This window comes from Anomaloglossus baeobatrachus, chromosome 10 (genome assembly GCF_048569485.1).
Source record: "Anomaloglossus baeobatrachus isolate aAnoBae1 chromosome 10, aAnoBae1.hap1, whole genome shotgun sequence".
In the NCBI taxonomy this organism is placed as follows: Eukaryota; Metazoa; Chordata; class Amphibia; order Anura; family Aromobatidae; genus Anomaloglossus; species Anomaloglossus baeobatrachus.
The window spans coordinates 60,036,072-60,060,694 of record NC_134362.1 but is presented as its reverse complement, the minus strand read 5'-3'; the positions used below and the strand labels follow the sequence as shown (position 1 = coordinate 60,060,694).

The window sequence follows — 24,623 nt, the reverse complement described above, 5'->3', positions numbered from 1 at the left end:
CCAACACTGAAGGCCGGTCAATTCTGCACTAAAAAATTCACAAAATGTTTATTTTATAAAACATTCCTTTAAAGTTTAACTCCAGTGACAAGACATTCAGGTATTTAGTCAAACTTTTAATTATAATTGTAATTTTTCAGGAAAACATCAGTTTTAAAGGGAACCTGTCAGGTCCACTATGTACCCAGGACCACGAGCAGTTCTGGGTGTATATTTCTAATCCCTGCCTAACCGCCCCTGTATACACTAGTATAGATAAAGAGATCTATAGAAAAAGTATTTCTAAATATCCTTTATGATATGTTAATGAGTGCAAGGACTAGTCACAAGGGCGTTTTATCCCTAGACTAGTAGTCCTACCTCTTAGCATCTTAGCACACCCACAGGAGCATACTAACTTGCTATTCGATCCCCATTGCCCAGCGTAATCGGGGGTGATGTTCGTACCTGTGCCCGTTGTCACCACCTCGGACATCAGGCAGTGCGCATGGTCACAAGTCACTACACATCCGGTCATGCGCATTATGAAGCTGCGTGTACGCATCCTGGCTTCAGACAGCTCCAGTGCGCATGACCGGAAGTGCCTGGGAGTTTCGATCATGCGCACTGAGGCTAGGCCCAGCGTCTGAGGAGGTGACAACTGAAACAGGTACATGCGTTGCAGCTGATGACGCTGAGCAATGGGTATTGAATAGCATGTTAGCACACCCCTGTGGGTGTACTAACATGCTAAGAGGGTGGACTAGTCGGGGGGATAGAACGCCCTTGTGACTAGTCCCTGCGCTCATTAGCATATCATAAAGGATCTTTAGAAATACTTTTTCTGAAGATCTCTTTATCTATGCTACTAGATACAGGGACAGTTAGGCAGGGATTACAAATATGCACCCAAAACTGCTCGTGGATCTGGGTGCATATTACACCTCACAGGTTCACTTTAAGGCCAAATTCATAGAACGGAACGTGATTCATGAACTAGTCCCGAGTCTCCTGACCCAAACTCAACAGCCTCATATAAACCTAGAAGGTTTGGGTCCATGTTTCTGTTTCCAGTGGTTTTCCATCTTGGTTAAAAGAAGGATACCGTGCAGCGAAGCCCCCCTATAAAGACCCCCATAAAAGTTAGATGATTGGCAAATCATGTTGAAATTGACAGATTCGGCCAACTTTCATCTAAGGATAATAGGAAAGTCGGCAGAATCTGTCATTTTCGACACGTGACGTGTATGGAGCCTCCCTACTCTTCCCTGATATATGATGTTGGGTGAGGGAAGGATCGGGCAGTTGGAATATCAAAAGCTGCTGCCAGAGGTGTCTTTCTCCTTTCTATTGTTTGAAAACACTTGACTGCTCAGACGTGTTGATGGCTCGTGTATATGGGGGAGTCGGAAGAGATAGCTGTTGGCCAAAGCAACAAAGCAATGCTCGTCCATCAAATGTATGGCCAGATTTGATAAGTCCTAATTAAAAGGGATGAGACAGGTATGAGTGTATACGGTTGTAGCACATATGTTTGATGCATTCTGTTATACTAATTCTACGATGCCACGATATGTCCTGTATGTCATTAGTGCGCTGGCCTCTAAGTGATGATGAGAATGCATTTTGTGTTCTTGGAAGCAAGGGTGTGTCTCCCTAAATGTCTTTTTATCCAGACATACCAGTATGACAGCTTGGACTGAGCCATTACCGTACACCTTTTATAGGAATTGGAGAGGCTCAGCACCAAAATATTTGCACTATGTACTAAAGATGCTCATACACACTATGTACTGGGTAAATGGCTCAATAGTGCAGTATGCCTTAGTTGTCAGGTACCAAGAAGCTGCACTTTAGTTCTTTAACCACATCAAAGGCTGAAAATATGTTATACAATCAGGGCAGGTAGAGCAAGGCCCACCGAGCTTGGGGGATCTATGGTCTCCACTGTATGCATGTCAATGTAAGAGTTAGTTTAATGGGTGTTGACATAGGCGGGCTTTGCACGTTGCGACATCGCAAGCCGATGCTGCGATGTCGCACGCGATAGTCCCCGCCCCCGTCGCAGGTATGATATTTTGTGATAGCTGACGTAGCGAAAATTATCGCTACGCCAGCTTCACATGCACTCACCTGCCCTGCGACCGTCGCTCTGGCCGGCGACCCGCCTCCTTCCTAAGGGGGCGGGTCGTGCGGCGTCATAACGACGTCACACGGCAGGCGGCCAATAGCGGCGCAGGGGCAGAGATGAGCAGGATGTAAACATCCCGCCCACCTCCTTCCTTCCGTAGAGGAAGGTAAGGTGAAGTTCCTCGCTCCTGCGGCGTAACACACAGCGATGTGTGCTGCCGCAGGAACGAGGAACAGCATCGTACCATCGCTGCAGCAAAATTATGGAAAAGTCGGAGCTTGCAACGATGATACGATAACGACGCTTTTGCGCTCGTTTATCGTATCATCTAGGATTTACATACTACGACATCGCAAGTGACGCCAGATGTGCGTCACTTTCGATTTGACCCCACCGACATCGCACCTGCGATGTCGTAGTGTGCAAAGCCGCCCTTAGACTTTAGCCATTGATCTAGATCTACAGCCAAATCTGACAAACATCATTGGAGATACCCTTTGTAATGCTACCAACAGGGGGTGCAGGTACACAGGAGAGATGTAGAGCTCCTAGGTGTAATGCAGCGTCTGCCCACTAGATGTCACCGGAAGCTAGACGGAGAAGTAGCAGAATGGTCGAACATGCCAAGAGTCAGGGCCGGGACGTCACGTCAGTGCAAAGGAGAAAGAGGAGCTGAAGTCACGTGGAAGCCTAAGGTTGGTAGCCAGGAGAAAAGGTCAGGTACAGATGGGGAGCAGAACCATAGTAAGAGAGCAAGCCGTAGTCAGAAGCCAAAGTGGAACGTTAGTACAAAGGGGGGAAGTGGGACTGAGGGAACAAGACATGCGGAGGGTCAGGGAGTCAGGAAGCACAGACAAGACGGATGGAGCGTTGAATAAGGAAGGGGAGTCGGGATAGCAGGACGAGGATCAGAACAAACTGAGGAGAACTAGAAGCGCACACTGCAGAGCAGGAATGATTACTGGCGACATTCCGGGTGAAACAGCACAAAGATAAGGCAAGGCGATTACCTGAACAAGGCACCAAACAAGCCCCGCCCACAGGCAAGGACCTGGGGAATACAAATAACAGCGCAATAGATAAAAACCCAATGCCTCTGCAGGAAGCAGAGCCCACAGTGAATCGTGACACCCTTTAAATTATTTAAATATTTACAAATAGGATACGTCTCAAATATCTGATCGGTGGGGACACGACACTCGGCCTTCCCCACTGATCAGCTCTTCTCGGTTATGGCCAGGACTTCTCAGTTGCTGTTGTCCACAGCACAGCTCTGTCAACTGTATAGTAGCCACAGCCAATCAATAGGGGGACGAAAGAGCAATACCTGGCCACAGCCACTATTCCGTTGACGGAGCTGAGCTGCGCAACTCCATAACTGATCAGTTTCAGCCACAATGTCATTTGCCATTTGACCCATGTTGGCTGGTGGCTTTTTCTGGTGAGTTTTTTTTATTTTCTTTTTTTAATTTATGTCCGTTGCGGTGAATCAGTTTCAGCCACAGGAAACACCAGGAGTAACTGATCAGTGGGGGGTGCCAGATGTGCCTCCACCGATTACACACAGGTCATCCTGACAACCACTTTAACATGATCTGTGTCCGGCACTGTGTAAGGTTCCCGAGTATCATAGAAATCTGAAATGTACAATTCCAAAGGTTTACACATTCCGCTACATACGATCTTCCTGTACTTAAGACATTTGTTATCATTATCTTTTTTTCATTTCTTTCTATGACGTACATACATTTACTATAGTATACTATATGCTTCCGATAATATCTGTACAGTACCATGAGGGCAGCCTTGGCTTGTTGGCCTCAGCTAAAAATAAGAAAACACAAGGTCATAAACTCTACCTAGTTAACGTGCACCAGCATATGTCCACATTGTACTAAGGAAATTTCCATTTAAAGCTAAAGATTTCTTCAGTTGTCCCTTTTAGCCAAGTTAGTAACCTTGTTTTTGTTTCGGAGATTTCACCTAGAAAAGACCTACACACAATGTCTAAGATCCTCAGGGGCGTAGCTTAGGGCATATAGAAGATCTAGTGTCTCTGCCACATAAGAAGGCATAGGTGGGCAGCATGTTACATACGTTTTACAATGTCGTAGGAACTGGCGCTGGAGGATACCATTTTCCTAAAACTTCACGAGTATATACAATCATACCTCTCCAAAAGACCACTTGTTTGAGAAGACCATCCCTTTACTCAAATCAGATTTTGCATGAAAGACTTTAGGTTCCAGCATAAATGATGCATTCTGGCCAACCCTCTTAGAAGGCCACTTTTCAATGCAATTGTGGATGATTGTTTAAAGAATGTTTATGTCATAAGATTCATGCTGCCCAAACCACGGGCAACATGAATCAGAGCCTGGTTGCCCTACCACAGCCAGGTATGTTTTACTCTGAAACTCTGCTGCATTTCAGAGAATCCACAGATTGAAGGGCCTGCAAGGTCTATAGAGAGAGACGTGACTAGTCCGGCACTGTCCTGGTCGGATTTTCCCTGCCCCGCTACAGGTGATTGAGAGGTCTCTCCTGATGTACTCGCATGGCAGAGACCTTTTTGGGGTGGTGCAAGGAGAAGACATACAGGGTTATACTAGTCGCATCTCTCTATATGGTCCCCCCCTAAAACTTCAAACTATGTTTGGCATTTCAGAGCAAATTATTCCTGGTAGCATTCAGGCAGCCATCCTCCCATGATGGTACCTGTGGTTTGGGAGCATGAATCGACTGTCAGGTTCCCTTTAACTGTGTTTGTGTGCATATATGTATGTAGGGACATGCCTGTGTGTTTGACAAAGGATGAGTGGACCCATGGAAGTTCAGGTTCGCAGAGTTCGGCTGGACTTTAGTTAAAAATTCGACTCCGGACCCCATAATAGTCAATGGAGACCCAAATTTCTATGCTGTAAAATGGCTGTAAAATAGTCATAGTAACTAACTGTCTGCTTTACCTTGGCTGGTAATTAAAAATAGGGGGGGCCCCACATCATTTTTTCAAATTATTTCAATAAATAATTTAAACAAGTGGGCTTCCCTCTATTTTTGATTATCAGCCAAGCTAAAGGAGACAGCTGAGGGCTTCAGCCCTTCGCTGTCTGCTTTACCTGAGCTGGCACTCAAAATAGGTGGGAGCCCACATACTTTTTTTTTCTTTATTATTCACAGCAGCAAACACGCATCTTCCACATGCAATAAAGCTTGTTGATTGGCTGCCCTTCATACGAACGGCACCTGAACTCCGAACTTGGAGACAGATTTTTTTTTTCTTTATCGTTCCTATGGGAGACCCAGACCATGGGTGTATAGCTACTGCCTCCGGAGGACACACAAAGTTACTACACTCAAAACGTGTAGCTCCTCCCTCCTAGCATATACACCCCCTGCTAGCCAGACCTAGCCAGTTTCATGCTTTGTGTCAGGAGGATCACACACACACATGCATCCTTTTTTGATTTTTCATTTTTTCTAAAGATTTGGAAGAAAAGCGGGTCCACTGGACCCCCGGCATGTCCCTTCACACCCCCCTGGCGGGGTGCTGTTAAGGTTGACTTCAGGGCAGAAATCCCTTCATGCCGCGCTCCTTCAACATCCCTTAGGGGCTCTGGCTTGAAGTTAGAGCCAACACGGTTCTCACTGCCTTGCAGGAGACCGGCCTCCATCCGCAGCCCTTTGGCAGGACCCTGCTGGACGGAGCACTGGACCCCCACCCCACCAGGGACTGGACCCTGCGTCTCAAAGCTAAGTATAGAGACGTTATTTAAGGGTCCTTCTGCAATGTGGGGCACTTTTATTGGTGGGACAGTGATTTTCTTTGATAACGCTGCTTTTTAATGTGTTTCCGGCCGGTTCCACAGTTTTTACTGAGAACCGCGCCGATGATGCCTGATTGTCGGCCGCGTGCATAACTCTAGGCCCCGGCTTCAGCCGCGGCCTAGTTTCGTTATTGTTCCCCTGCATGTCAGTCATGCAGGGGGACACTGCAGCGCCGCCCGCCGGCCGCCCTGCACAGGGGGGGACACTCCTTGTTGAGGAGATGATTCCCTCCCCTGTACATCTCCTTAGCCCTCAGTTCCCGCTCCTGGGTTAACCCCCGCCCCCCTCCCTCACTCTGGCGCCATTTTCTCAGCGTTCTTAGTACGCTGATCGGCGCTGGCTGCTCTGCAGTGCAGAGGGGGTGGATATCTGGCTGGGGGTCCAGGCTTGGAACCCGGGGGGGCACTCACAATAGCGGCCTGATAAGTCACAACCTCTGGTTGTGCACTTTTATACACTATCAGGGCATTCTGAAGGGGTTAATTCTTTATTACAGAACCTCTTCCTCAGCAGCATGTCTCACTAGGAGCAAAGCTCCAAGGCTGTAATATTGCCTGAACCGGCATAGGTCATACTGTAATGGTTCTTATGTGGTGGTGCCTCAGCCTGGAGTCTTCCCCAGGCTGAACCCCTGTCTTGGTTATTCTAGACAGAGCCCCCCACCTCTGCAGCAGGTCTCACAGAGCGAGGCTGCAGGCTGTTTTTATTATCCACTGCTGGTAGTCTCGTACGGCTGTACCGAGCTCCTAACCACTGTGGCCCCTCAGCTTGGGGGCTCATTCATGGTCCCCCCAGCTGCTCCGGGTTCGGTGGCTGACCCCTGGGGGAATCTGTTTTCCAGGGGTCGGCTATCCCGGCATCTGCTGAGCATGCAGCCCCCTTCTCAGGGCGTTTTCTGCTTGCTCAGCAAAGCTCACAGACCCCGTCCTCCAGACAGGGAGACGCAGGGTCCCCTGTCCTCCCCGTCCCGCAGCTCCGATACGAGCTGACTCACTGGACGAGGAGGATGTCTCTACCAGGGGCTCGGACGCTACTTTAGGTACTTTGATCCGTCCGTAGGTGACGCGGATGCGGATAATTGGATTGTGTCCATTATTCTATTGGGCCTCCATCCGCCGGTATCAGGGCAGTATTCCCCGCTGGCAGAAATGCATCAGATACCTTTAACAAGACGAAGAGTGTGTTCCTTAACCACTCCAGTTTTCAGCCCGCTGCGTCCAAGCCCACAGCCTGTCCTGCAGATCCCACAGCGGGGTTCTGCTGCCTGTCTTCCCTCCCATCGGAGGTGATCAAGGAGTGTACTCATTCGCCAAGGGTGGCCACTCCGGTGTCTGGACTTTTAGCCCGGATAGTTGTATCAGTGGCTGACGGCACCTCTATAAGGATCCCACGGTACATTAATTTTGTACTGGACCTCAATCCGCCGGAGTTACCTTATCTAGGTGAACACAACGTGTGTTCCTTAACCACTCCAGTTTTCAGGCCCCTGTGACCAGCCCAGAGTCCGCTCTGACAGTCGCTTCCTATGAAGCGTGATTCTGAGGACTGTTTTTCCCATGTCCAATGGTAGTCAAGAGGTGGGCTCATTCACCTCAGGTGGCTCAGCCCGGACCGTTATGTCAGTGGTTGATGACTCCTCAGAGGAGAGGCATTCCCTCATAGGGACTCTATGCCCAAGACGGTTGCCTGAACTTCCAGACTTCAGTCTTTTCATCCTCTGCCAAGTCTGCCATGCGGGACACCGCACGGCGGTGGTTTTGACTACTTTCCTCGCTATCCGCAGGCTCCTGTTCGGAAATGGAAGGCAGATGCCTCTATAGAGGTTCCTTCCTGGGCTCCCCTTTGGGGGGACCAGTCTCTTCGGAACCAACTGGATGACATTTAGGAAACTCTCGGAGGGGAGAGTTCTTCCTTGCCACCAACAGGGTACCTGTCCAGGGCAGGAATCAGTTGAGGTTTCGGTGGTTCCGTTCCTCCATCTGATCGTCCTCTAGCTCGGCCTAGGTTCATAGAACCAATTGGCTTGAAGCTGCGTCTTCAGAAGACCGCAGGAGATGCTGCCACTCAGTCAGCTTCCTCCGGGCTATCTAGCCGCCAACCTCCTCCTGGTCGGTGGCAGGTTCTCTCCACTTGGCGACGTATGGTTCTAACACGTCTCCGTTCAGTGGGGGCGGGATTATATCTCCCATGGCTACGGGATGGAATTCTGTCCACCCGCCAAACAGATTTTTTCTGTCACCTCCTTCCGGCTCCAAGACTTCTCAGGCCGTGGCATTTCTTGCAGGCCAATGGAGTAATTGTACCGGTTCCCGACTAGGAACGGTTCTGAGATTTTTGTTTAAATCTATGTCTAGTCCCCGAACAGGGCGGTGCCTTCCGACCTGGATCTTAGCTTTTCAAGCATGGTCAGGTGTGGCGTTTTCACATGGAGTCTCAGTCTTGTTCCGTGTGTTTTTTCACCGGATCAATCAAGAACCCAAGGAGATTCCCTAGCAGCCATCGGCATTGGAGATGCCTTTCTGCAGGGGTCAATCGCAGTTTCACACCAGCGTTGACTACGTTTTGCCATCGGAGTGGTCCAATTTGTGGCTCTTCCCTTAGGGTTAGCCACGGCCCCTCGAGTATTCTCATGGGGCTGCTGTGATTAGGGTCCTGCACCCCTAGGGATTGGCAGTGATCGTTTGTCCTGGACGGCCTTCTTCGGGGCTTCATCCAGTGCAGACTCTTAGCAGAGTACTTCGCTTACTCTCGCCACTCTAACCTATTCGGGTGGCTTGTCATTCTGTTCAAGTCCACTCTGAATTCGAACCAGAGGTTCTCAGGGACGTAATTCGAGACTCTGTCGGCTCTTGTGAAGCCGCTCTTAGTCGTTCAGTAGTCTCCCCGCTGGCGGTCGACGTCATTCTATCAGACACCAAATACAGGTGCTGGTCAGACGGTGGCGTCAATGGAAGCGATTCCTTGCCCAGTTTCTCCTGCATCCTCTGAGACTGCATGTTTCCCGCTGTACACGCGAACTCCCTCCTTCCACGGGGTGGTGGTTTTGCCACTGACCGGGGGCTCGTTTGCAGTGGTGGTTTCGGCCACTCTGTCTCGGGGACGCTCCTTCCTGCCCCCGTCCCGGGTGATCCTCACCAGGGTGCTGGTCTTTCCGCCTTCGGAGCAGTATATCCCCACCGCGGAGCGCAGGGCGCTTGGACTCTGTCCGAATCAGCCCTCTAGATCAATGGGCTGGAAATCAGAGCTGTATTCTAGCTCTCTAAGCCTTCACCATCTTTGGGCGGCTAGGCACATTCGAGTTCAGTCGGATAACGTGACAGCGTTTTCCTACATCATCTTCCAGAGCGGGACACTCAGCCGCCTGGCAATCTTAGCGCCTCAACATCCTTCAGTGGACAAGGGACTCCTAGTCCACCGTAGCCGCAGCCCACATCCTATGTCAAGACTGCGAGGCAAACTATTTCAGCTGTCCAACCGTGGTCCACAATCCTCAGGTTTTGCAGTGGACACACTGGTTCATATTTGATCCCAGCTTCGTCTCTACCTCTTGCCCAGAGTCCTGCGCAAGATCAGTAAAAAAGGGGGCCGTCGGGTCATTCTCTTACTCCAGACTGACCCAGGCAGGCTTGGTATCCTGACCTGCTCCTTTTGTCCGTTGGGTTGCCATGGCATCTTCCGGACCGTTCAGACTTTTTCTCAAAGGTCCGGTTTTTCCGTCAGAATTCTGGATTCTCAGATTGACGGCGTAGCTATTGAGTCCTGGATCTTGGCGACTTCTGGTATCCTTCCTGAAGTTGTCTTCCGCTATGACTCGAGCTCCAAGGTGTCCTTGGACCTTTTTAGCCTTGCCGACCCTCCTGTCCCTTCCACAGTCCGGTCTACAGCTAGGACTATCCCTCATTAACGGACAGGTCTCGGCTCTGTCAGTATCTGCCAGCGGCGTATTGTCCGGCTGGCTCCGGTGCGCCCCTTTAAGGGCGCGTCTCACATCGTTCCGCCTTTCCGGCGGCCTATGGAGCCTTGGGACCTTAATCCGGTCCTCCCGGTTCCCGGAAACCCCCCTTTTGCGCCTCTTAGGGAGGTTTCTTTGTTTCATCTCTCACAGAAAGTAGTCTTTCTAGTGGCTATAATTTCCCACCAGGGAGTTCTGGCTGCACTCTCTGAGTAACCCCCTTCTTGGTCTTTTGCATCAAGACAAGGTGGTCTCCGTCCGATTCCGGACTTTTTTCCCTAAGGTGGTTATAGCTTCCACCTTATCCGGGGCAATTTTCCTGCCTTCATTTTGTCCGGCTCCTGTTCATCGCTTTGAGGAAGCGTTGCATATCCTGGATCTGGTGCGGGCCCCCCGGATCTATGTGTCTCGCACCGCCGTTATTAGGCGGTGCACCTCTCTCTCTGGTACTGACTGCTAGTCAGCGTAGCGGTCTCTCGGCATCTAAGCCGACCCTGGTTCGTTGGCTTAGGTCGGCCATTTCCGAGGCCTACAAGTGTACTCAAGTGCCTTCCCCGCCGGGGATCAGAGCACATTTGATCAGACCTGTCGGTGCCTTTTGGGCTTTCAGGCACCAGGCTACGGCTCAGTAGGTCTGTCAGACTGCAGCTCGAATTAGTCTGCATACTTTTTCGAAGCTCTATCCAAGGCATGCTCTTGCTTTGGCAGACGCGGGCTTCGGCAGACGCATCTTTCAGGCGTCTGTCGCCCATTTGTGAAGTTGGGTTTTCCTGCTTCTCAGTTGTCTGTTTATTCCCACCCATGGACTGCTTTAGGACGTCCCATGGTCTGGGTCTCCCATAGGAACGATAAAGAAAAAGAGAATTTTGTTACTTACCGTAAATTCTTTTTCTTATAGTTCCGTCATGGGAGACCCAGCACCCTCCCTATTGCCTGTTGGCAGGTTTCTTGTTCCGTGTGTCTTCACCGGCTGTTATTGTTGTAGACAGAGGTTCCGGTTCTGCCGGATTTTACTCCGTCTCTTCTTGTGGGTGGATGTCCTCCTTCAGCTTTTGCACTAAACTGGCTAGGTCTGGCTAGCAGGGGGTGTATATGCTAGGAGGGAGGAGCTACACGTTTTGAGTGTAGTAACTTTGTGTGTCCTCCGGAGGCAGTAGCTATACACCCATGGTCTGGGTCTCCCATGACGGAACTATAAGAAAAAGAATTTACGGTAAGTAACAAAATTCTCTTTTTTAAAGTCTGTGTTCGTGTTCGAGCCCTGGACACTCGGTGTCCAGTACGAACCTCAAACTTTACAGTTCAGGATCGCTCATCCCTATGTATGAGTATACATGTGTACACTTCTATATGCAGACATGTGACTAAGCATGTTCATACAGTATATATGGACACATGTGAACAACAGTGATATGAATACATATATGTATGTAGACACCCATGAGTATATGAGTATGGATAAGCATGTATACCTTTTTGCACATTTCCTTGCAGTTGTGTATTTTCCACGTATTCTGTTTTCCATTGAACACTTTATTCCTTTGTGCCCTTGTTCTGTACTTCTGTCGTCTTGTTCCCCTGTCCCAGGATTTGACCCGTTCACCCATGACCGGCCTGTGTATTCGAAAGCAGAGGAAACATCAGTCTACTTCTTGTTCTCTAAGAATTTTTCAAAATTTACTTTTGCAGGCATAAAAAACGAGATCTATAGCAAAATGTATGATATTTTTATAACAGTATGTTTTTTTAAAACAAAAAATTCTAAACTTAATAGAAATGTAAATATTAAAAAAAAATATTAAGGGCTCTTCAGCGCCACCTAGAGCATAGCAAGCGTTGCACGCACATCTGACAACAGCACTGCATCAGTCAGGTGTCAAGACATGACTACTCAGTAATTGGAAATGGTTACACATTGTTGACTTTCAATTGTTTCAGCATATGTTTTTAGTAACTTTTTAAATTAACCTCTTAATATCTCTATTTTAGATACCATTTGTTTCCTCAACCTTTATTTGGATATTATATAATCACGAAAATGCCCAGGAGAGAAAGGTAATATAAGGCATTTTAAATATTTAAATTATGTATTAAATTGATGGGGCTGTCTCATTTTTTTGCCTTCAGGAGTGCACTGCCTCCCATCCTCCTGCTTGTCAGGGGCGGACCAGTCCAGATGATTGACAGTTCGGACCTGTAGCATGGTTGCAGTGCTACCTCGAATTATGTGTTCCCCCAGGTTGCGAGCACAGACAGCTTTGTGTGACAGTTGATGTGATGAGCGTGGCACGTGCGTTCAGACATACAGGCGTCTGACGCACAACAAAAAAACACAACACACAAAGGGGGACACAATAAGAACAGAAGGCCCTAGAGATATTGAGAGAGGTAGATGGGACACCTCCTATCCTCACCTTCAGCTGTCCCTACTCTCCTCGCCAGTCCCTGTACAGTCTCCACAACTGTTGCCAAGCAGGAATCTGAGACCCTGAGAAGCCCTGTAGATACCCTGGCTAGTGAGAGGCAGGTGAGGTTCAATAGACCCACCACTGCACTAATAAGACACAAGGGAGGGAGAAACAAACCGGGAGAAACAGCAATAAAAAGTTTAAAGTCCGTATTTGGGAGAAATCCTCAGCAGAACCTTTCACCAGAGTGGGCAGAATACAACTGGATTGTATAATCAGCAAAGATTGTTGGGAAACACAACTATTTAAACCTAAAGGGGCATGGCTACAAAGCAGATGCAGCTGAGATGCACTGCAATGGGTTGCTAGTAATAAAACTGACAACTCATAAGGCACCCAAAAAAAAGGAAACTTTGTTTAAATGTAGATTCCCAGATGGAGATGAGAGGCCCCAGTCCTAAAGCGGTCACTAGTGTCTAAAAAAATAGGGCGACAAACATGACATTTTGTCTCTGCAGCAATGGAGTGGTGCATGAAACTTCCCAGATTCAGGGATCTGACCAGCTTCACAGCAGTGCCTCCAAGCTCTAGCAAGGAGTTTGTAAGTGCTGAGCTCCTTGCCTAAGAAATTGGTCACTTCTACTGCAGCTGTGGCCAATAACTTAGATATTGATTGTAAAACTGTAGAATAAAAAAAAGATCTGCTCTTGACATGAGAGGATTTTTAATAAGAGGTAAATTGCAAAGTTGTTTATTCTTACCAGCACTTTGTTATTTTACCCTTTAATGAGGTATTATTGACAATATAGAATGTTCAGTTATGATATTATAAATGGTTGGAATCTGATTTTTGTGATTCCCACCAATCATGAGAACCAACAGACCGCTGTGCCATTCAAAAGATGAGGAATGGGTCCGTGGCGGAGGGGTTCCTGCTCTGGAGCCCCCAGCCTGAATATATTGTAGGTGCTAAATGTATTTGGTAGGACAACCCCTTTAATGAAATAAGACACAGTACACATATAAGGTGTTATGTCATTTTGTAATTTCTCTTTCCCTATACATGCATTAGATAGGACACCATATATTATATTAAATTATCATTTTTATATGTTTTTGTCACAAACCAGAGAACTATTTGGCCCTTGGCTGATTCGACAGATCAACAGCAACTACTTTGAAGGTGTTCGCTGGTTGGATGAAAGTCGAACGTTATTCCGCTTACCATGGAAGCATCTAAATATGAGTAAGAAAGACGAGAGGGATTATGGAATATTCAAGGCAAGTTGGAAACAAAAATCTGCATTTTGTAATTGTAATAATTGAAATATTTATGTTAATATATAATGGATCCACATTGACTATTTTCTATTGAATAGAACTGGTTCGCGATGGCTGTAGACCTGAAGTCATTGGCCATCACTTAACTCCGCTTTCAAAGAAGACCTGTCACCAGCTCAAAAGTTGCACGTTTTTGTTCTCATTGTATTAATTTCTTCCCACTTTTAAAATTTTCCTTACAGCTCCAGAGATATGGGCCTTTTTATTTAGTGCTATTATTTGGGTTCTTTTGGATCACAGGATAATAATACAGAACAGCCTAAAGACACACCCCAGAGGATCCTATGAAACATTTTTCCTTAAAAAAAAAAAGTCTATAAAAGGTAGCATATTGGATGTATCAAATAAAAAGGGCATTAATGAAATGCTGGAACTTTACTTGCACATATCTTTGAAATAAAACATCCAATCTCTGAACAAAAGCTATGCTTACATTCAGCATCTCACACCAGTATACTGTGCCGCCCCCGTACCAGCAGCCGGCGCTGCTCGGGTCCAGGCCTTCAGGGGTGGTGGCTCGAGGGTCTCCGGACCCAGGGGTCTCGCGGACACGCCGAATAAATGGGGGGATGTAGATGTACGGGCTGGGCCGTAGTAAGTTCGTGACGCCACCCGCGGTGTGTGGTGAGGTGGGACACCACCGCTGCTGTTATGGGGCACCCGGGGAAGATGTTGTGCAGCAAGTTGTTAACCCCTCCGTGGGCAGGGATGGTGGCCCTGGGACCCGGTGACTCAGTGCAGGTGGCGGGTGACCCCAGGGGCTGCTGGTGTACTCACTGTTAGGAAAACACGCAAGTCTTTGGTAAACCAAGGTGATGGTGGCCGGTGCCACATCCGGTTGCGTTCGGGTCCCCCCACCCGGCTGGTGGTCTCTATCCTTTTCCTGCCCTGCTTTGTGTAAGGTGGACTTTCCTAGTGTGAAACTCAGGAGTCCGCTCTCGGCTGGATGTGGCCTAAGGAGCTGTGCCCGCAGACGCTGGCCCGTGGGATTTATGGGCCCTGGCGGTGACCTCCTATCCCTATCGGTGGGCTGTTGTCTTCTATGAGGGACTTTGGGTGGGACAGGACCTCTAGTCCTGGCCTCAATCGGTGAATTAACCAGTCCGCTTGGTTCTGGTTTCTGGCTTCAGGGTCCGAGTACCCACCTTTGTGCTACGGTTTCCAGGTCGGTTCCCCGTGTCGGTACCGGCGGGCTACAACCCTGTCCCGAGTCGTCTTCCTGTCTCTTGCTGACGGAGACCACCATCTGCCTCCTAGCCAGTGGCACCAGTGCTCCTACCCTGGTACCATTCAACTTGAACTTCACTGCTGGAGCTACACTTAGCTCCAGCCCACACTTTTCTCCACTGAACTGAATTGTTTTTCCCGCCCCGGGCTGTCTGGAACCCTGGTTGGGCGTGTCCCAACTGCCTGGTCACGCCCAATGGTGTGTCTGTCTTTCCCTAAGGGGGGGGTGACTAGGGTTTCTGGTTGGCTGTGTGTTTCCTAGTGAGGGAACGGTGTAATGTGGGGGCCTAACTGTGACTACCTGGTTTTCCCAGGGCATCACAATAGCACTGGCTGTACTTTATATATGAAAATCCTGCTGGTTGGTCCCTTTAAGAGAAGCATGCCTTTTCATAGGTGTATGCAGCATTGTGTGTGCCTCGCCACAAATGATGCCTCACCACAAATCTTACTGCAACTCTTGCTGGAGTGAAATATGTGGTGTAGCGAATGTCGCCACTCATCCTGCCATGCCGCCATCCCACTCTTGCTCCGACCACTTTGTTGGAAACTGAGAAAATTGCATCAGAATGCCAAAAATGGTAACATTTTAAGGCAGCTTCGAAATGTTCCCAACTTTTGTGATTTTGGAAAGCTTTATATGAAAATCTTTGATGATTCGGGCATTGTGTCCTTACAAGAAGTTTGAATGTATTTATTGTCTTTTGACAACAATTCAATTTTTTAATTGCATGCATTCTTTGTTTCTTTTTTCAGGCGTGGGCTATTCACAGTGGAAAGTATGTCCAAAATTGTGAGGACGCGCCTACTTGGAAAACAAACTTCCGTTGTGCCCTCAACCAGGTGCACTACCGTAGTATAAAAATGTTCTCTGAATGTGAGGATAAATCAAGTGACCAACAAGATCCCCATAAGATATATAGATTCAACGGAGATCATCATGATATGCCTGCATCAAACCCAAATGGTGCCATCTTCAACGAAGTCCCAAGTAATCAAGAAGGTATAAGGATGACTCCATTAGTATTAATTTATGGATATCCATTAAATTTAACTCTCTTTTTGAAATTTGTAAAATATGTAATGTCCTATTTAGATTACATATTTACTAACAGTCCTGATTTTGGGGGCGACAGTCCTGAAAAAGAGGTTGGGCTTAGTAAAAGAACACCTAAAGTGAGTATTTTTGGGAAATTCTTTGCCTTTTGGAGGGCATTCCAGGTCCTGGTGAATAAATATCCGCATTCACATTGGTCTAAAGTTAGATGACCCTGACGAAATACAACAGTCTAATGTGTGACTCTCCCACTGATTGGAGGTGGTGGGGAGTCGCCATATTAAAATTCCAGCAGCTGATCATTTTTGTTCTCCGGGGAACAACTCTGGAAGTTCTTATAATTTAATACTTTAAAAACTGAATTACACTGTTTAGCTTTCTTATATTTTACCACTTAATTTCTTTAGGTAGAGCGTGTTTTAACACTAGAAGTCCCAGAGAGGGGTCATTTAACATTTATACCATTGGAGCCCTATGGAGCTCGAAATTCCTGGGACTTCTAGTGTTAAAGGGTTATTCCCATCTCCAAGATCATATCCTAATATGTAGTAGGTGTAATAATAATAATATTAGCAAACACCTCCAATTATAAAGGTAGTATAGTTCTCCTGATTCACCTACCTCATGTTCAGGGCATTGATATGAAAACAAGAGAACTGGAGTTGATAGTGTATCAAACCTCAGCAATCATTTTTTATTCATTATGCAAAAAAATTACTTTGTCATAAGGACAGCAAAAGTGGTTATAACAACACATAGGGGTAAAAACATGCATGGAAAGGGATCACCCTCTGTATAAAGGTCAAAGAAAGCTATATATTAGACACCTATTGGGACATGCCTATGCTCTATTTCCGAAGTTAAACTTTCTAGTAAGGACACTGGTGCATTAAGAATGAGAACAAACTATGTTAAATTATGTTTGATACCAATCAAGATTTTAAGAAAGGTTGCTCAGTGCAAAAAGGTGCAAGTGCTGTTATTTTTACAAGAACATCTGTATATAAACACAATACAGAGAGATATCAATACATGCACCAGTATACTATAATACAGGAAGATATGTGTCAGCCCCTTCTTGTAACAAAAAATTCAAGCCAGAATAAGGTGCCTAGTGCAAAACTGCAGGACTGTTATAGATGGAATAAATGACCACAGAGCGTCCCAAAGCAGAGAAAGGCCCTCAGCCTCCCGACGCGCGTTTCGCCAGGGTAAAATAGCTGTGTGGTCCAGTGGCTTCTTCAGGGAGGAGAGGCGACATACTCACTCTCCAAACACTGATAATGCCTGCCCGACAAGGACTTTGCATACGTCATCTCCTAATCTGACCGTCGCCAACCTCAGCGCGGGCATGAACGCTGTCAGACAGCACGGCACATGTGCGGGAGTGGGGACGCGTCACCCAGCTCCCACACATGCGCCACTGTCAGCAGAAACAGCCTCCCCAACGATTATGAGGAGACGTGGCCCAGGAGGCAGCGTGCTTGGAAACCTAGCAACCACCAAAAAAAAAGAGCACCCAGACAGAAACCATCTGCCTGCGACGTGAATGACTCCGTATACCAGATGGTAAGAATAATACAGTCCTGTGCTCAGTGGAGATGTTACTGATGGGTATTGATGTTAAAGAGTCCATCCAGTGTTAAGGGGGAAAGAATCCCAAAGGATCATGGGATCTCAAGTCCATTTGAGAAATGACAACATTTCTTATACAAAAGTGTATTCAGAAGGCAGTCCATTTTAATCAATAATAAAAAGATGCATCCGGTCCACTAAAAGGGATGATGTCTAAATACAATGAAATTAGTGGTGGGGGCATTGCCTCTAATTAGAAATGTAGTATAGTTCTCTTGATTCACTATGTCTCTTACCTCATGTTCAGGGCATTGCAGGACCTTAGGTATTTATGGTTATGACCACGCATATAGTCACAGTTCGTTAGTTACTTGTGGTCATAACATGGATACCCAAGGTCCTGCAATGCCCTGCACATCAGGTAAGAGACATGGCTATATCAGGAGAACTATACCTCCAATTAGAACTGTAGTATACTTCTCCTGATATAGCCAGCTGTCTTAACTCATGTGCAGGACATTGCAGGACCTTAGGTATCCTTGATTATGACCACGCATATAGTGACAGTTAGTTGCTTGTGATAATAACTATAGATACCTAAGGTCCTGCAATGCCCTGCACATAAGGTAAGAGACATGGCTATATCAGGAGAACTATACCTCCAATTAGAACTGTAGTATAGTTGTCCTGATATAGCCATGTGTCTTACCTCATGTGCAGGGCATTGCAGGACCTTAGGTATCCACGGTTATGACCACACATATAGTGACAGATGCTTGTGATCATAACCATAGATACTTAAGGTCCTGCAAAGCCCTGCACATAAGGTAAGAGACATGGCTATATCAGGAGAACTATACCTCCAATTAGAACTGTAGTAAAGTTCTCCTGATATAGCCATGTGTATTAATTCATGTGTAGGGCATTGCAGGACCTTGGGTATCCATGTTATGTCCACGTATATAGTGACTGTTAGTTGCTTGTGATCATAACCATAGCTACCTAAGGTCCTGCAATGCCCTGCACATGAGCTAAGAGACATGGCTATATCAGGAGAACTATACTACATTTATAGTTGGAAGTATTTGCTAATATTATTATTATTATTATTATTATACCTGCTACATATTGGGATGGGATCTTGGAGATGGGAATAACCCTTTAACCGTCTGAGTCTGCAGCTATCATTGCATGATGAGGGTTGTAGTAGTACCGGTAGTTGTGCTGTGCTGACGAGCTCTAGGACCTTAGACAGCAGCGGAAAGGTTGGTTTATGGCTCAGTACTGATTTTAAGATTTACACCCTGCGAAAAACAAACCAATTTCTAAATAAGTGCTTTGAACTACTTTCTTATTTAGAGCAAAATCTTCACAATGACTTAACCGAAGAAGACTTCTCACTTCGCATAAGTCCTGATTCTGTCCTGGATGCCCCGTTCGCCAGACCTGAGGATTCGGTGCGTTACCATATGTCATATTCTTACTTAAAAACATAAAGAGCATGATCTATATACTGCATTTTCCTAAATATTAAGCTACCCTGTGAATATTTAGTTACACCCTCCATATAATCAGACCACACAACTATTTTGGGGCCCATGATATCAGGAATGCTGGGATTAAACTGGTATATATATGGTTGCCAATGACTACAATGCTAGGCCCGTAGATCAGTATGCAGTTAGCTCCCCCTAGTGGTCACTGCAGGCAACGATATTGATATCATTTAACCAGGATCAGTATTTGATGGGCAATTTTCCTGTCTTTGATTATCAGTTCTGATTTGTTTCAGATTATCGTTGTAGTGTGCTGTTTTACGGATTCTAACATACATTTATCTTCCTAAAATATAGGACAATATCGCAGATCTATTAAGCAATATTTTACTGGATCCAACAGAGATCAGTAAGTCTGAGGCCTCACATATGTATTGTTCGTTTCATGTTCTAAAAATTATTTGTGATGGATCAGTAATTTAGAAAGAGCCTTTTCCCATTTATGATAATGGTTCTCGCTATATATATATAAAAAATAATTTAAAAAATTAAGACATTGGTCACTAAATTGCACAAAATAGGCTGAAAAAACAAAATTATGGCTTGGGTTCCCACGTCGTGGTAGAGTAATGGATCAACTAAGCACATGGTACAGTGGGAAGTTCTAGCTCTTATATTATTCCTGTTGCTCACATAAATATTCTGTTTTGGGTTTTATTTTTTTTAAAAAAAAATCTACCATACTTTTCCAGAAATATAGTCCTTTTAATTTTGCTAACTTTTATCATCTTTACCGAGAGGGTAATAAAGCTGAGTAGCCTAAAGACCCGCCCCCGAGGAGCCTGTAAGCAACGCCCACTAAGTAAAGACTATAAAAATTAGCACTAAATAAAAAGAACCAAGAATCTGGAACCATATGGCGGATTGTTTTATGTTTTCAAAAATATAATACTCAGGGGAGCAGTAAAAATAAAATAACAGCCCAAACTGGCCACTTTTCACCTGGTGACAAGTTCTCTTTTACTACTTATTAATAATAATCTATATTTTTACATAGCACAAACATATTCCACAGCACTTTACATACATAAGCAATACTGTGCCCATTGGGGCTCACAATCCCTATCAGTATGTTTTTTGGAGTGTGGGAGGAAACCCACGCAAACACAGGGAGAACATACAATCTCCTTGCAGATGTTGTCCTTGGTGGGATTTGAACCAAGGACCCCAGTGCTGCAAGACTGCAGTGCTAACCACTGAGCTGCCCCACTTCACTACTAATGGGAAACTCATAGACATAAACATCCATGTAGTCCCGTTCTAAGGCCCGTTTCACACGTCAGTGAAAAACAGTGACGTTTTTCACTGGAGTGTAAAACACGCACATGTCCATGCGTGTGCCGTGAATCACGGCACACGTGGGTTGTCTAAGTGCAATCCGGGCTCCGTTATCCGTGGCCCGTGATTGCACTTAGAAATCAACTCACCTGTGCCCGCTCTCGCTCTCCATGGTGCTGATCGCTCCCGCGACGCAGCATCCGGCCGGCGGTGACCCCCGCAGCAGCTGCTTCCGGGTCGGCTGTGTCGCGCATAATGAATATGCGCGACAGTAATCAGCCGGCACAGAAGGAGCAGGGAGAACGGGCTGCAGAGGACATCGCTGGACGCCGGGTGAGTTAAAATGTTTATTATTTTATATGCACGTTTTTTTCTGGCACGTGTTTCACGGACCACACCACTGCGTGGTCCGTGGGACATCAGTGATGCCAGAAAAAAATGGACATGTCTCCGTGCAGCAATCACGCACACGCGGGTACGCTGCACGGAGACACGTGCAGTGACGAATCACTGACGTGTGAGCAGACTCATTCATTATAATGGGTCTGCATAGGTCAGTGATTCTGGTACGTTTAAAAAAAAGTACAAACCAGAATCACTGACGTGTGAAAGGGGCCCAAAACAGCACTGCATATTAGAGCAGCTGCACACGATCATTTAGCTGCAGGAGCTGGGAGCCAGCTGCCAAATACAGCTAAGTTCCCCATAGGGAAGGCAAAGATGGTTTATTACTGTTTCTGCCTTCTCTATCACTATGTACACAGTGCTGAATTTGCTCTGTGCATATAATGTAGAAGGCGCTAACGGCGCTTCCTTCTCTGGATTGAGAAATCATGCATTCGCTGGCTATATGGATGAAGTAGAAACTGCTAGATCCCAGAGGACATGGACAGCTCTGAAGAAGGGGGCTTTACACGCAGCGACATCACTAGCGATGTCACTGGTGAAAGCACCTGCCCCCGTCGGTTGTGCGTCACGGGCAAATCGCTGCCCGTGGCACACAACATCATTAGGACCCGTCACACGGACTTACCTGCCTAGCAACATTGCTGTGGCTGGTGAACAGCCTGCTTTCTAAGGAAGTGGTTCGTGCGGCGTCACAGCGACGTCACACGGCAGCCGGCCAATAGAAGCGGAGGGGCGGAGAACAGCCACATTAACGACATGCCCACCTCGTTGCCGGAGGACACAGGTAAGCTGTTGTTCATCGTTCCTAGGGTGTCACATGTAGTGATGTGTGCTGCCTCAGGAACGATGACCAACCTGCGACCTGCACCAGCAACGGTATTTGGGATTTCAATGACGTGTCAACAATCAACGATAAGGTGAGTATTTTTGTTCGTTAGCGGTCGTTCGTACGTGTCCCACGCAACAACATCGCTAACGAGGCCGGATGTGCGTCACGAATTCCGTGACCCCAACGACATCTCGTTAGCGATGTCGTTGCGTGTAACGGGGCCTTTAGTCTTGAACTAGTAAAATTGATAAAACTATACAATAAATACATTAATGAAAGTAGAATAGTTGGTGTAAAAGTGAATATATACAAATCGGAAACTTACAGTCAATAAATGACCTCTGCACATGTCACAGAGAATGCCCACAACGTTATTCAATGTGTCTAATCAATGGATTATTTTCTGAAATGAGAGCAGAATAGACACAATACATAGTTTTAGATAGTACAAAATGAAGTATTGTATTTCCTTTCTCTAATGCAATTGTTTTGCACTTTTACTACATAGTCTAGGTAAAAAAACGACTTGCAAAAATTTACTTGTGAAGACAGTGATGTATTCACCAAAAAAGCCGTAATTTGCATGTGCTTTTATCTCTGCAGACATAGAGCAAGTGTTAAACCTCTCCCAGGAGGGGTATCTACAAAGAGAGCCACTTGTGGATCAGATTTTCAGACCTTCCATACATGAGCATTGGACAAATTCACAACAGATGGAACCATGTGCTGTTAATGGCCATGAGCAACCTGCCCACGCGGAGCCATCCATCCATATCCCAATGTTTGGTGAGCAAGGTGAGTACTTATAGAATTAGTGAGGCAAGTGGAGTGTATATGCCATCAACCTTAGCCATAAGCCACGCAATAAATTCTGTATTTCTTTACTCTTATGTGCCTCAAGAAGCTGCTAGAATAATGGTTTATACATTAGAAAATGTTTAATTAATCAATTAATTCACTTCATATGCAAATAGCAATCATACAAGTCAATGATGACCCTTTATTGAGCTTTGCCATATGACCTAGGATAAGAGGCCGAATAAGGTGCTCCAGACATAGGTTTCACATTGTTTGTCCCTCATCAGTGCAAAGCATGAGGACTGATTTGGCTAAAGGAGAGGTCTCTGACCGGGGTTTAAAGGGAAACATTTTCAAACTTGTGTGAGGAGACCAATAGGCCATGCAATGCAAATAGCCTTTTCAGAGAGGATGTCACTCTTCGCAGGTGTAGCAAGTGTGGCGGGTGACATTCAGACCTACGTGCGTTTGATACACAAAAAACACAAGGGGACAACGGGGATACAATAACAGCAGGAGGCCCTGTATCTAGTGAGAGAGGTTGGTGGGACAACTCCTATCCTTACCTGCAGCTGTCCCTTCTTTCTTAGCCAGTCCTTATACAGTCTCCACAACTGTTGCCGAGCAGGAACCTAAGACCTCCAGAAGACCCTATAGATGCCCTGACTAGTGAAGGGCAGGTGGGGTTCACTAGACCTCACCGCTGCACTAACAAGACACAAGGTAAGTAAAGACAAACATGGGGAAAGCAAGCAAAGGGATAAAGCCTGGGAACAGGAAACTTCCACAGCAGAACCTTCCTCCAAAGCGGCCAGAGACCAAATGATTTTGTATCTTCAGTAGGAATTGCAGGGTAACACCACTATTTAAACTTGAAGGGTGTGACTACAAAGGGAGGGCAGCTGAAACACTCAGCTAGAAACTGCTTGGGAAAAGCTGCAAGAGAAAAAGTGACATTTAACCATTTCAGTAGTAAGAGAAACGAAACCCATTTAAATGTAGAGCCAGATGAGAGGCTCCAGTCCAAAGGACTGGTCTCTAAAAACAAGGAGACGAATGTGACAGAGGAAGGGAAGTTTCACCTATTGGCTGTAGCAATCCTAAAAGTCAGTATTGACCCTCTAATAAGCCTTGCCACATGAAAGGTGGCATTAGAGTTCCATGCTCTTCCTCTTTGAAGAGACAATTTGAGCATTGCATGGCCTATAAGTCTCCTTACACCAGCTTGGTACTGAAATGTTTACACCCTTATTAACTTCAATAATACAAATATAACAAATATTGGAAATGTTGTATATTATTTTCTGAAACCAGAAAAAATAATAACTTATACCATCTATGAACAAATACTTTTTTTTCAGCTGCACAATATCAAATGTGTCATATTTATCAGAATGGATTCCAACAAGACGTGGGCATAATCCAAGGCTTCCAACAGATCTCTGCCGCTCCGCAGTACCAACAACCACCCATAATTCCTAATTGTGTAGTTTCAGCAATGCATGAACCACAGGTTACTCAATGTAACGGGTACCATCAAGAAAGTGAGTAACACCCATAATACTCTTATTATAAACCATGTATTAGTCAGACAAATAGCTGGTAATACAATTGGTAAAAAGCCAGATTTTGTGCACTGGTGATAACTTCTTGTTATGTGAACATCCCCCTTTTTTATCTATATGGTAACCACTATTTATTGCATTGAACTGATATCCAGCCATTATTGAGGAGCTATAGTATTAGCAGGTCATGCTATAAAATGTTCTAAAAGTTAAAGGGGCCGATTCATCAAGACTGGCCTAGCGCATGATTGTGCAATACCAATCTTGCTGTCGTAGAAGATGGCAAATTCATTAAGAAGAGTGCACCACTTCAGGACTTTGGCACCTCTTCCGAGAGGCGTGAGCCTCTGAGCAGCATGCAAGAACTGCTACCTTAATTGGGGACTTGAGTAGCATTTATGATATACAAAAATGTCCACAGAGTGATGACTCTTCCCCAGCTTCTCCATTTTCAGCAGAACCTATACAAATTGGCATGAAAACATTTAACGAAGTCTTTAAGGGTACTTTCACACTTGCGTTGGGGTTTTTTTGGCGCAATCCGCTGTCTTGGGAAACAGCGGAATCCGTTAACGGATTCCGCTGTTTTCCATAGACTTGCATTGATGACGGATTGTGCCAAAAGTGTCTGCGCTGCTTCCGTTGGTCGACGCTCCGTTGCTTCCGCCGAGCGGAAGCAACGCTGAATGTA

At 46.1% G+C, this 24,623-nt stretch overlaps 1 protein-coding gene across 1 annotated transcript in view; it reads left to right on the top strand.

Moving 5' to 3' along the window:
- IRF7 (interferon regulatory factor 7) overlaps positions 1 to 24,623 on the top strand; it is a 50,430-nt gene that overhangs the window by 3,681 nt on the left and 22,126 nt on the right. The window contains exons 2-8 of the mRNA XM_075326852.1: positions 11,880 to 11,945; positions 13,429 to 13,579; positions 15,623 to 15,869; positions 18,858 to 18,955; positions 19,352 to 19,403; positions 22,173 to 22,364; positions 23,729 to 23,911. Of these exons, the coding sequence (XP_075182967.1) occupies positions 11,929 to 11,945; positions 13,429 to 13,579; positions 15,623 to 15,869; positions 18,858 to 18,955; positions 19,352 to 19,403; positions 22,173 to 22,364; positions 23,729 to 23,911 (940 nt within the window). The 5' untranslated portion in view covers positions 11,880 to 11,928. The remainder of the gene's footprint in view (positions 1 to 11,879; positions 11,946 to 13,428; positions 13,580 to 15,622; positions 15,870 to 18,857; positions 18,956 to 19,351; positions 19,404 to 22,172; positions 22,365 to 23,728; positions 23,912 to 24,623) is intronic.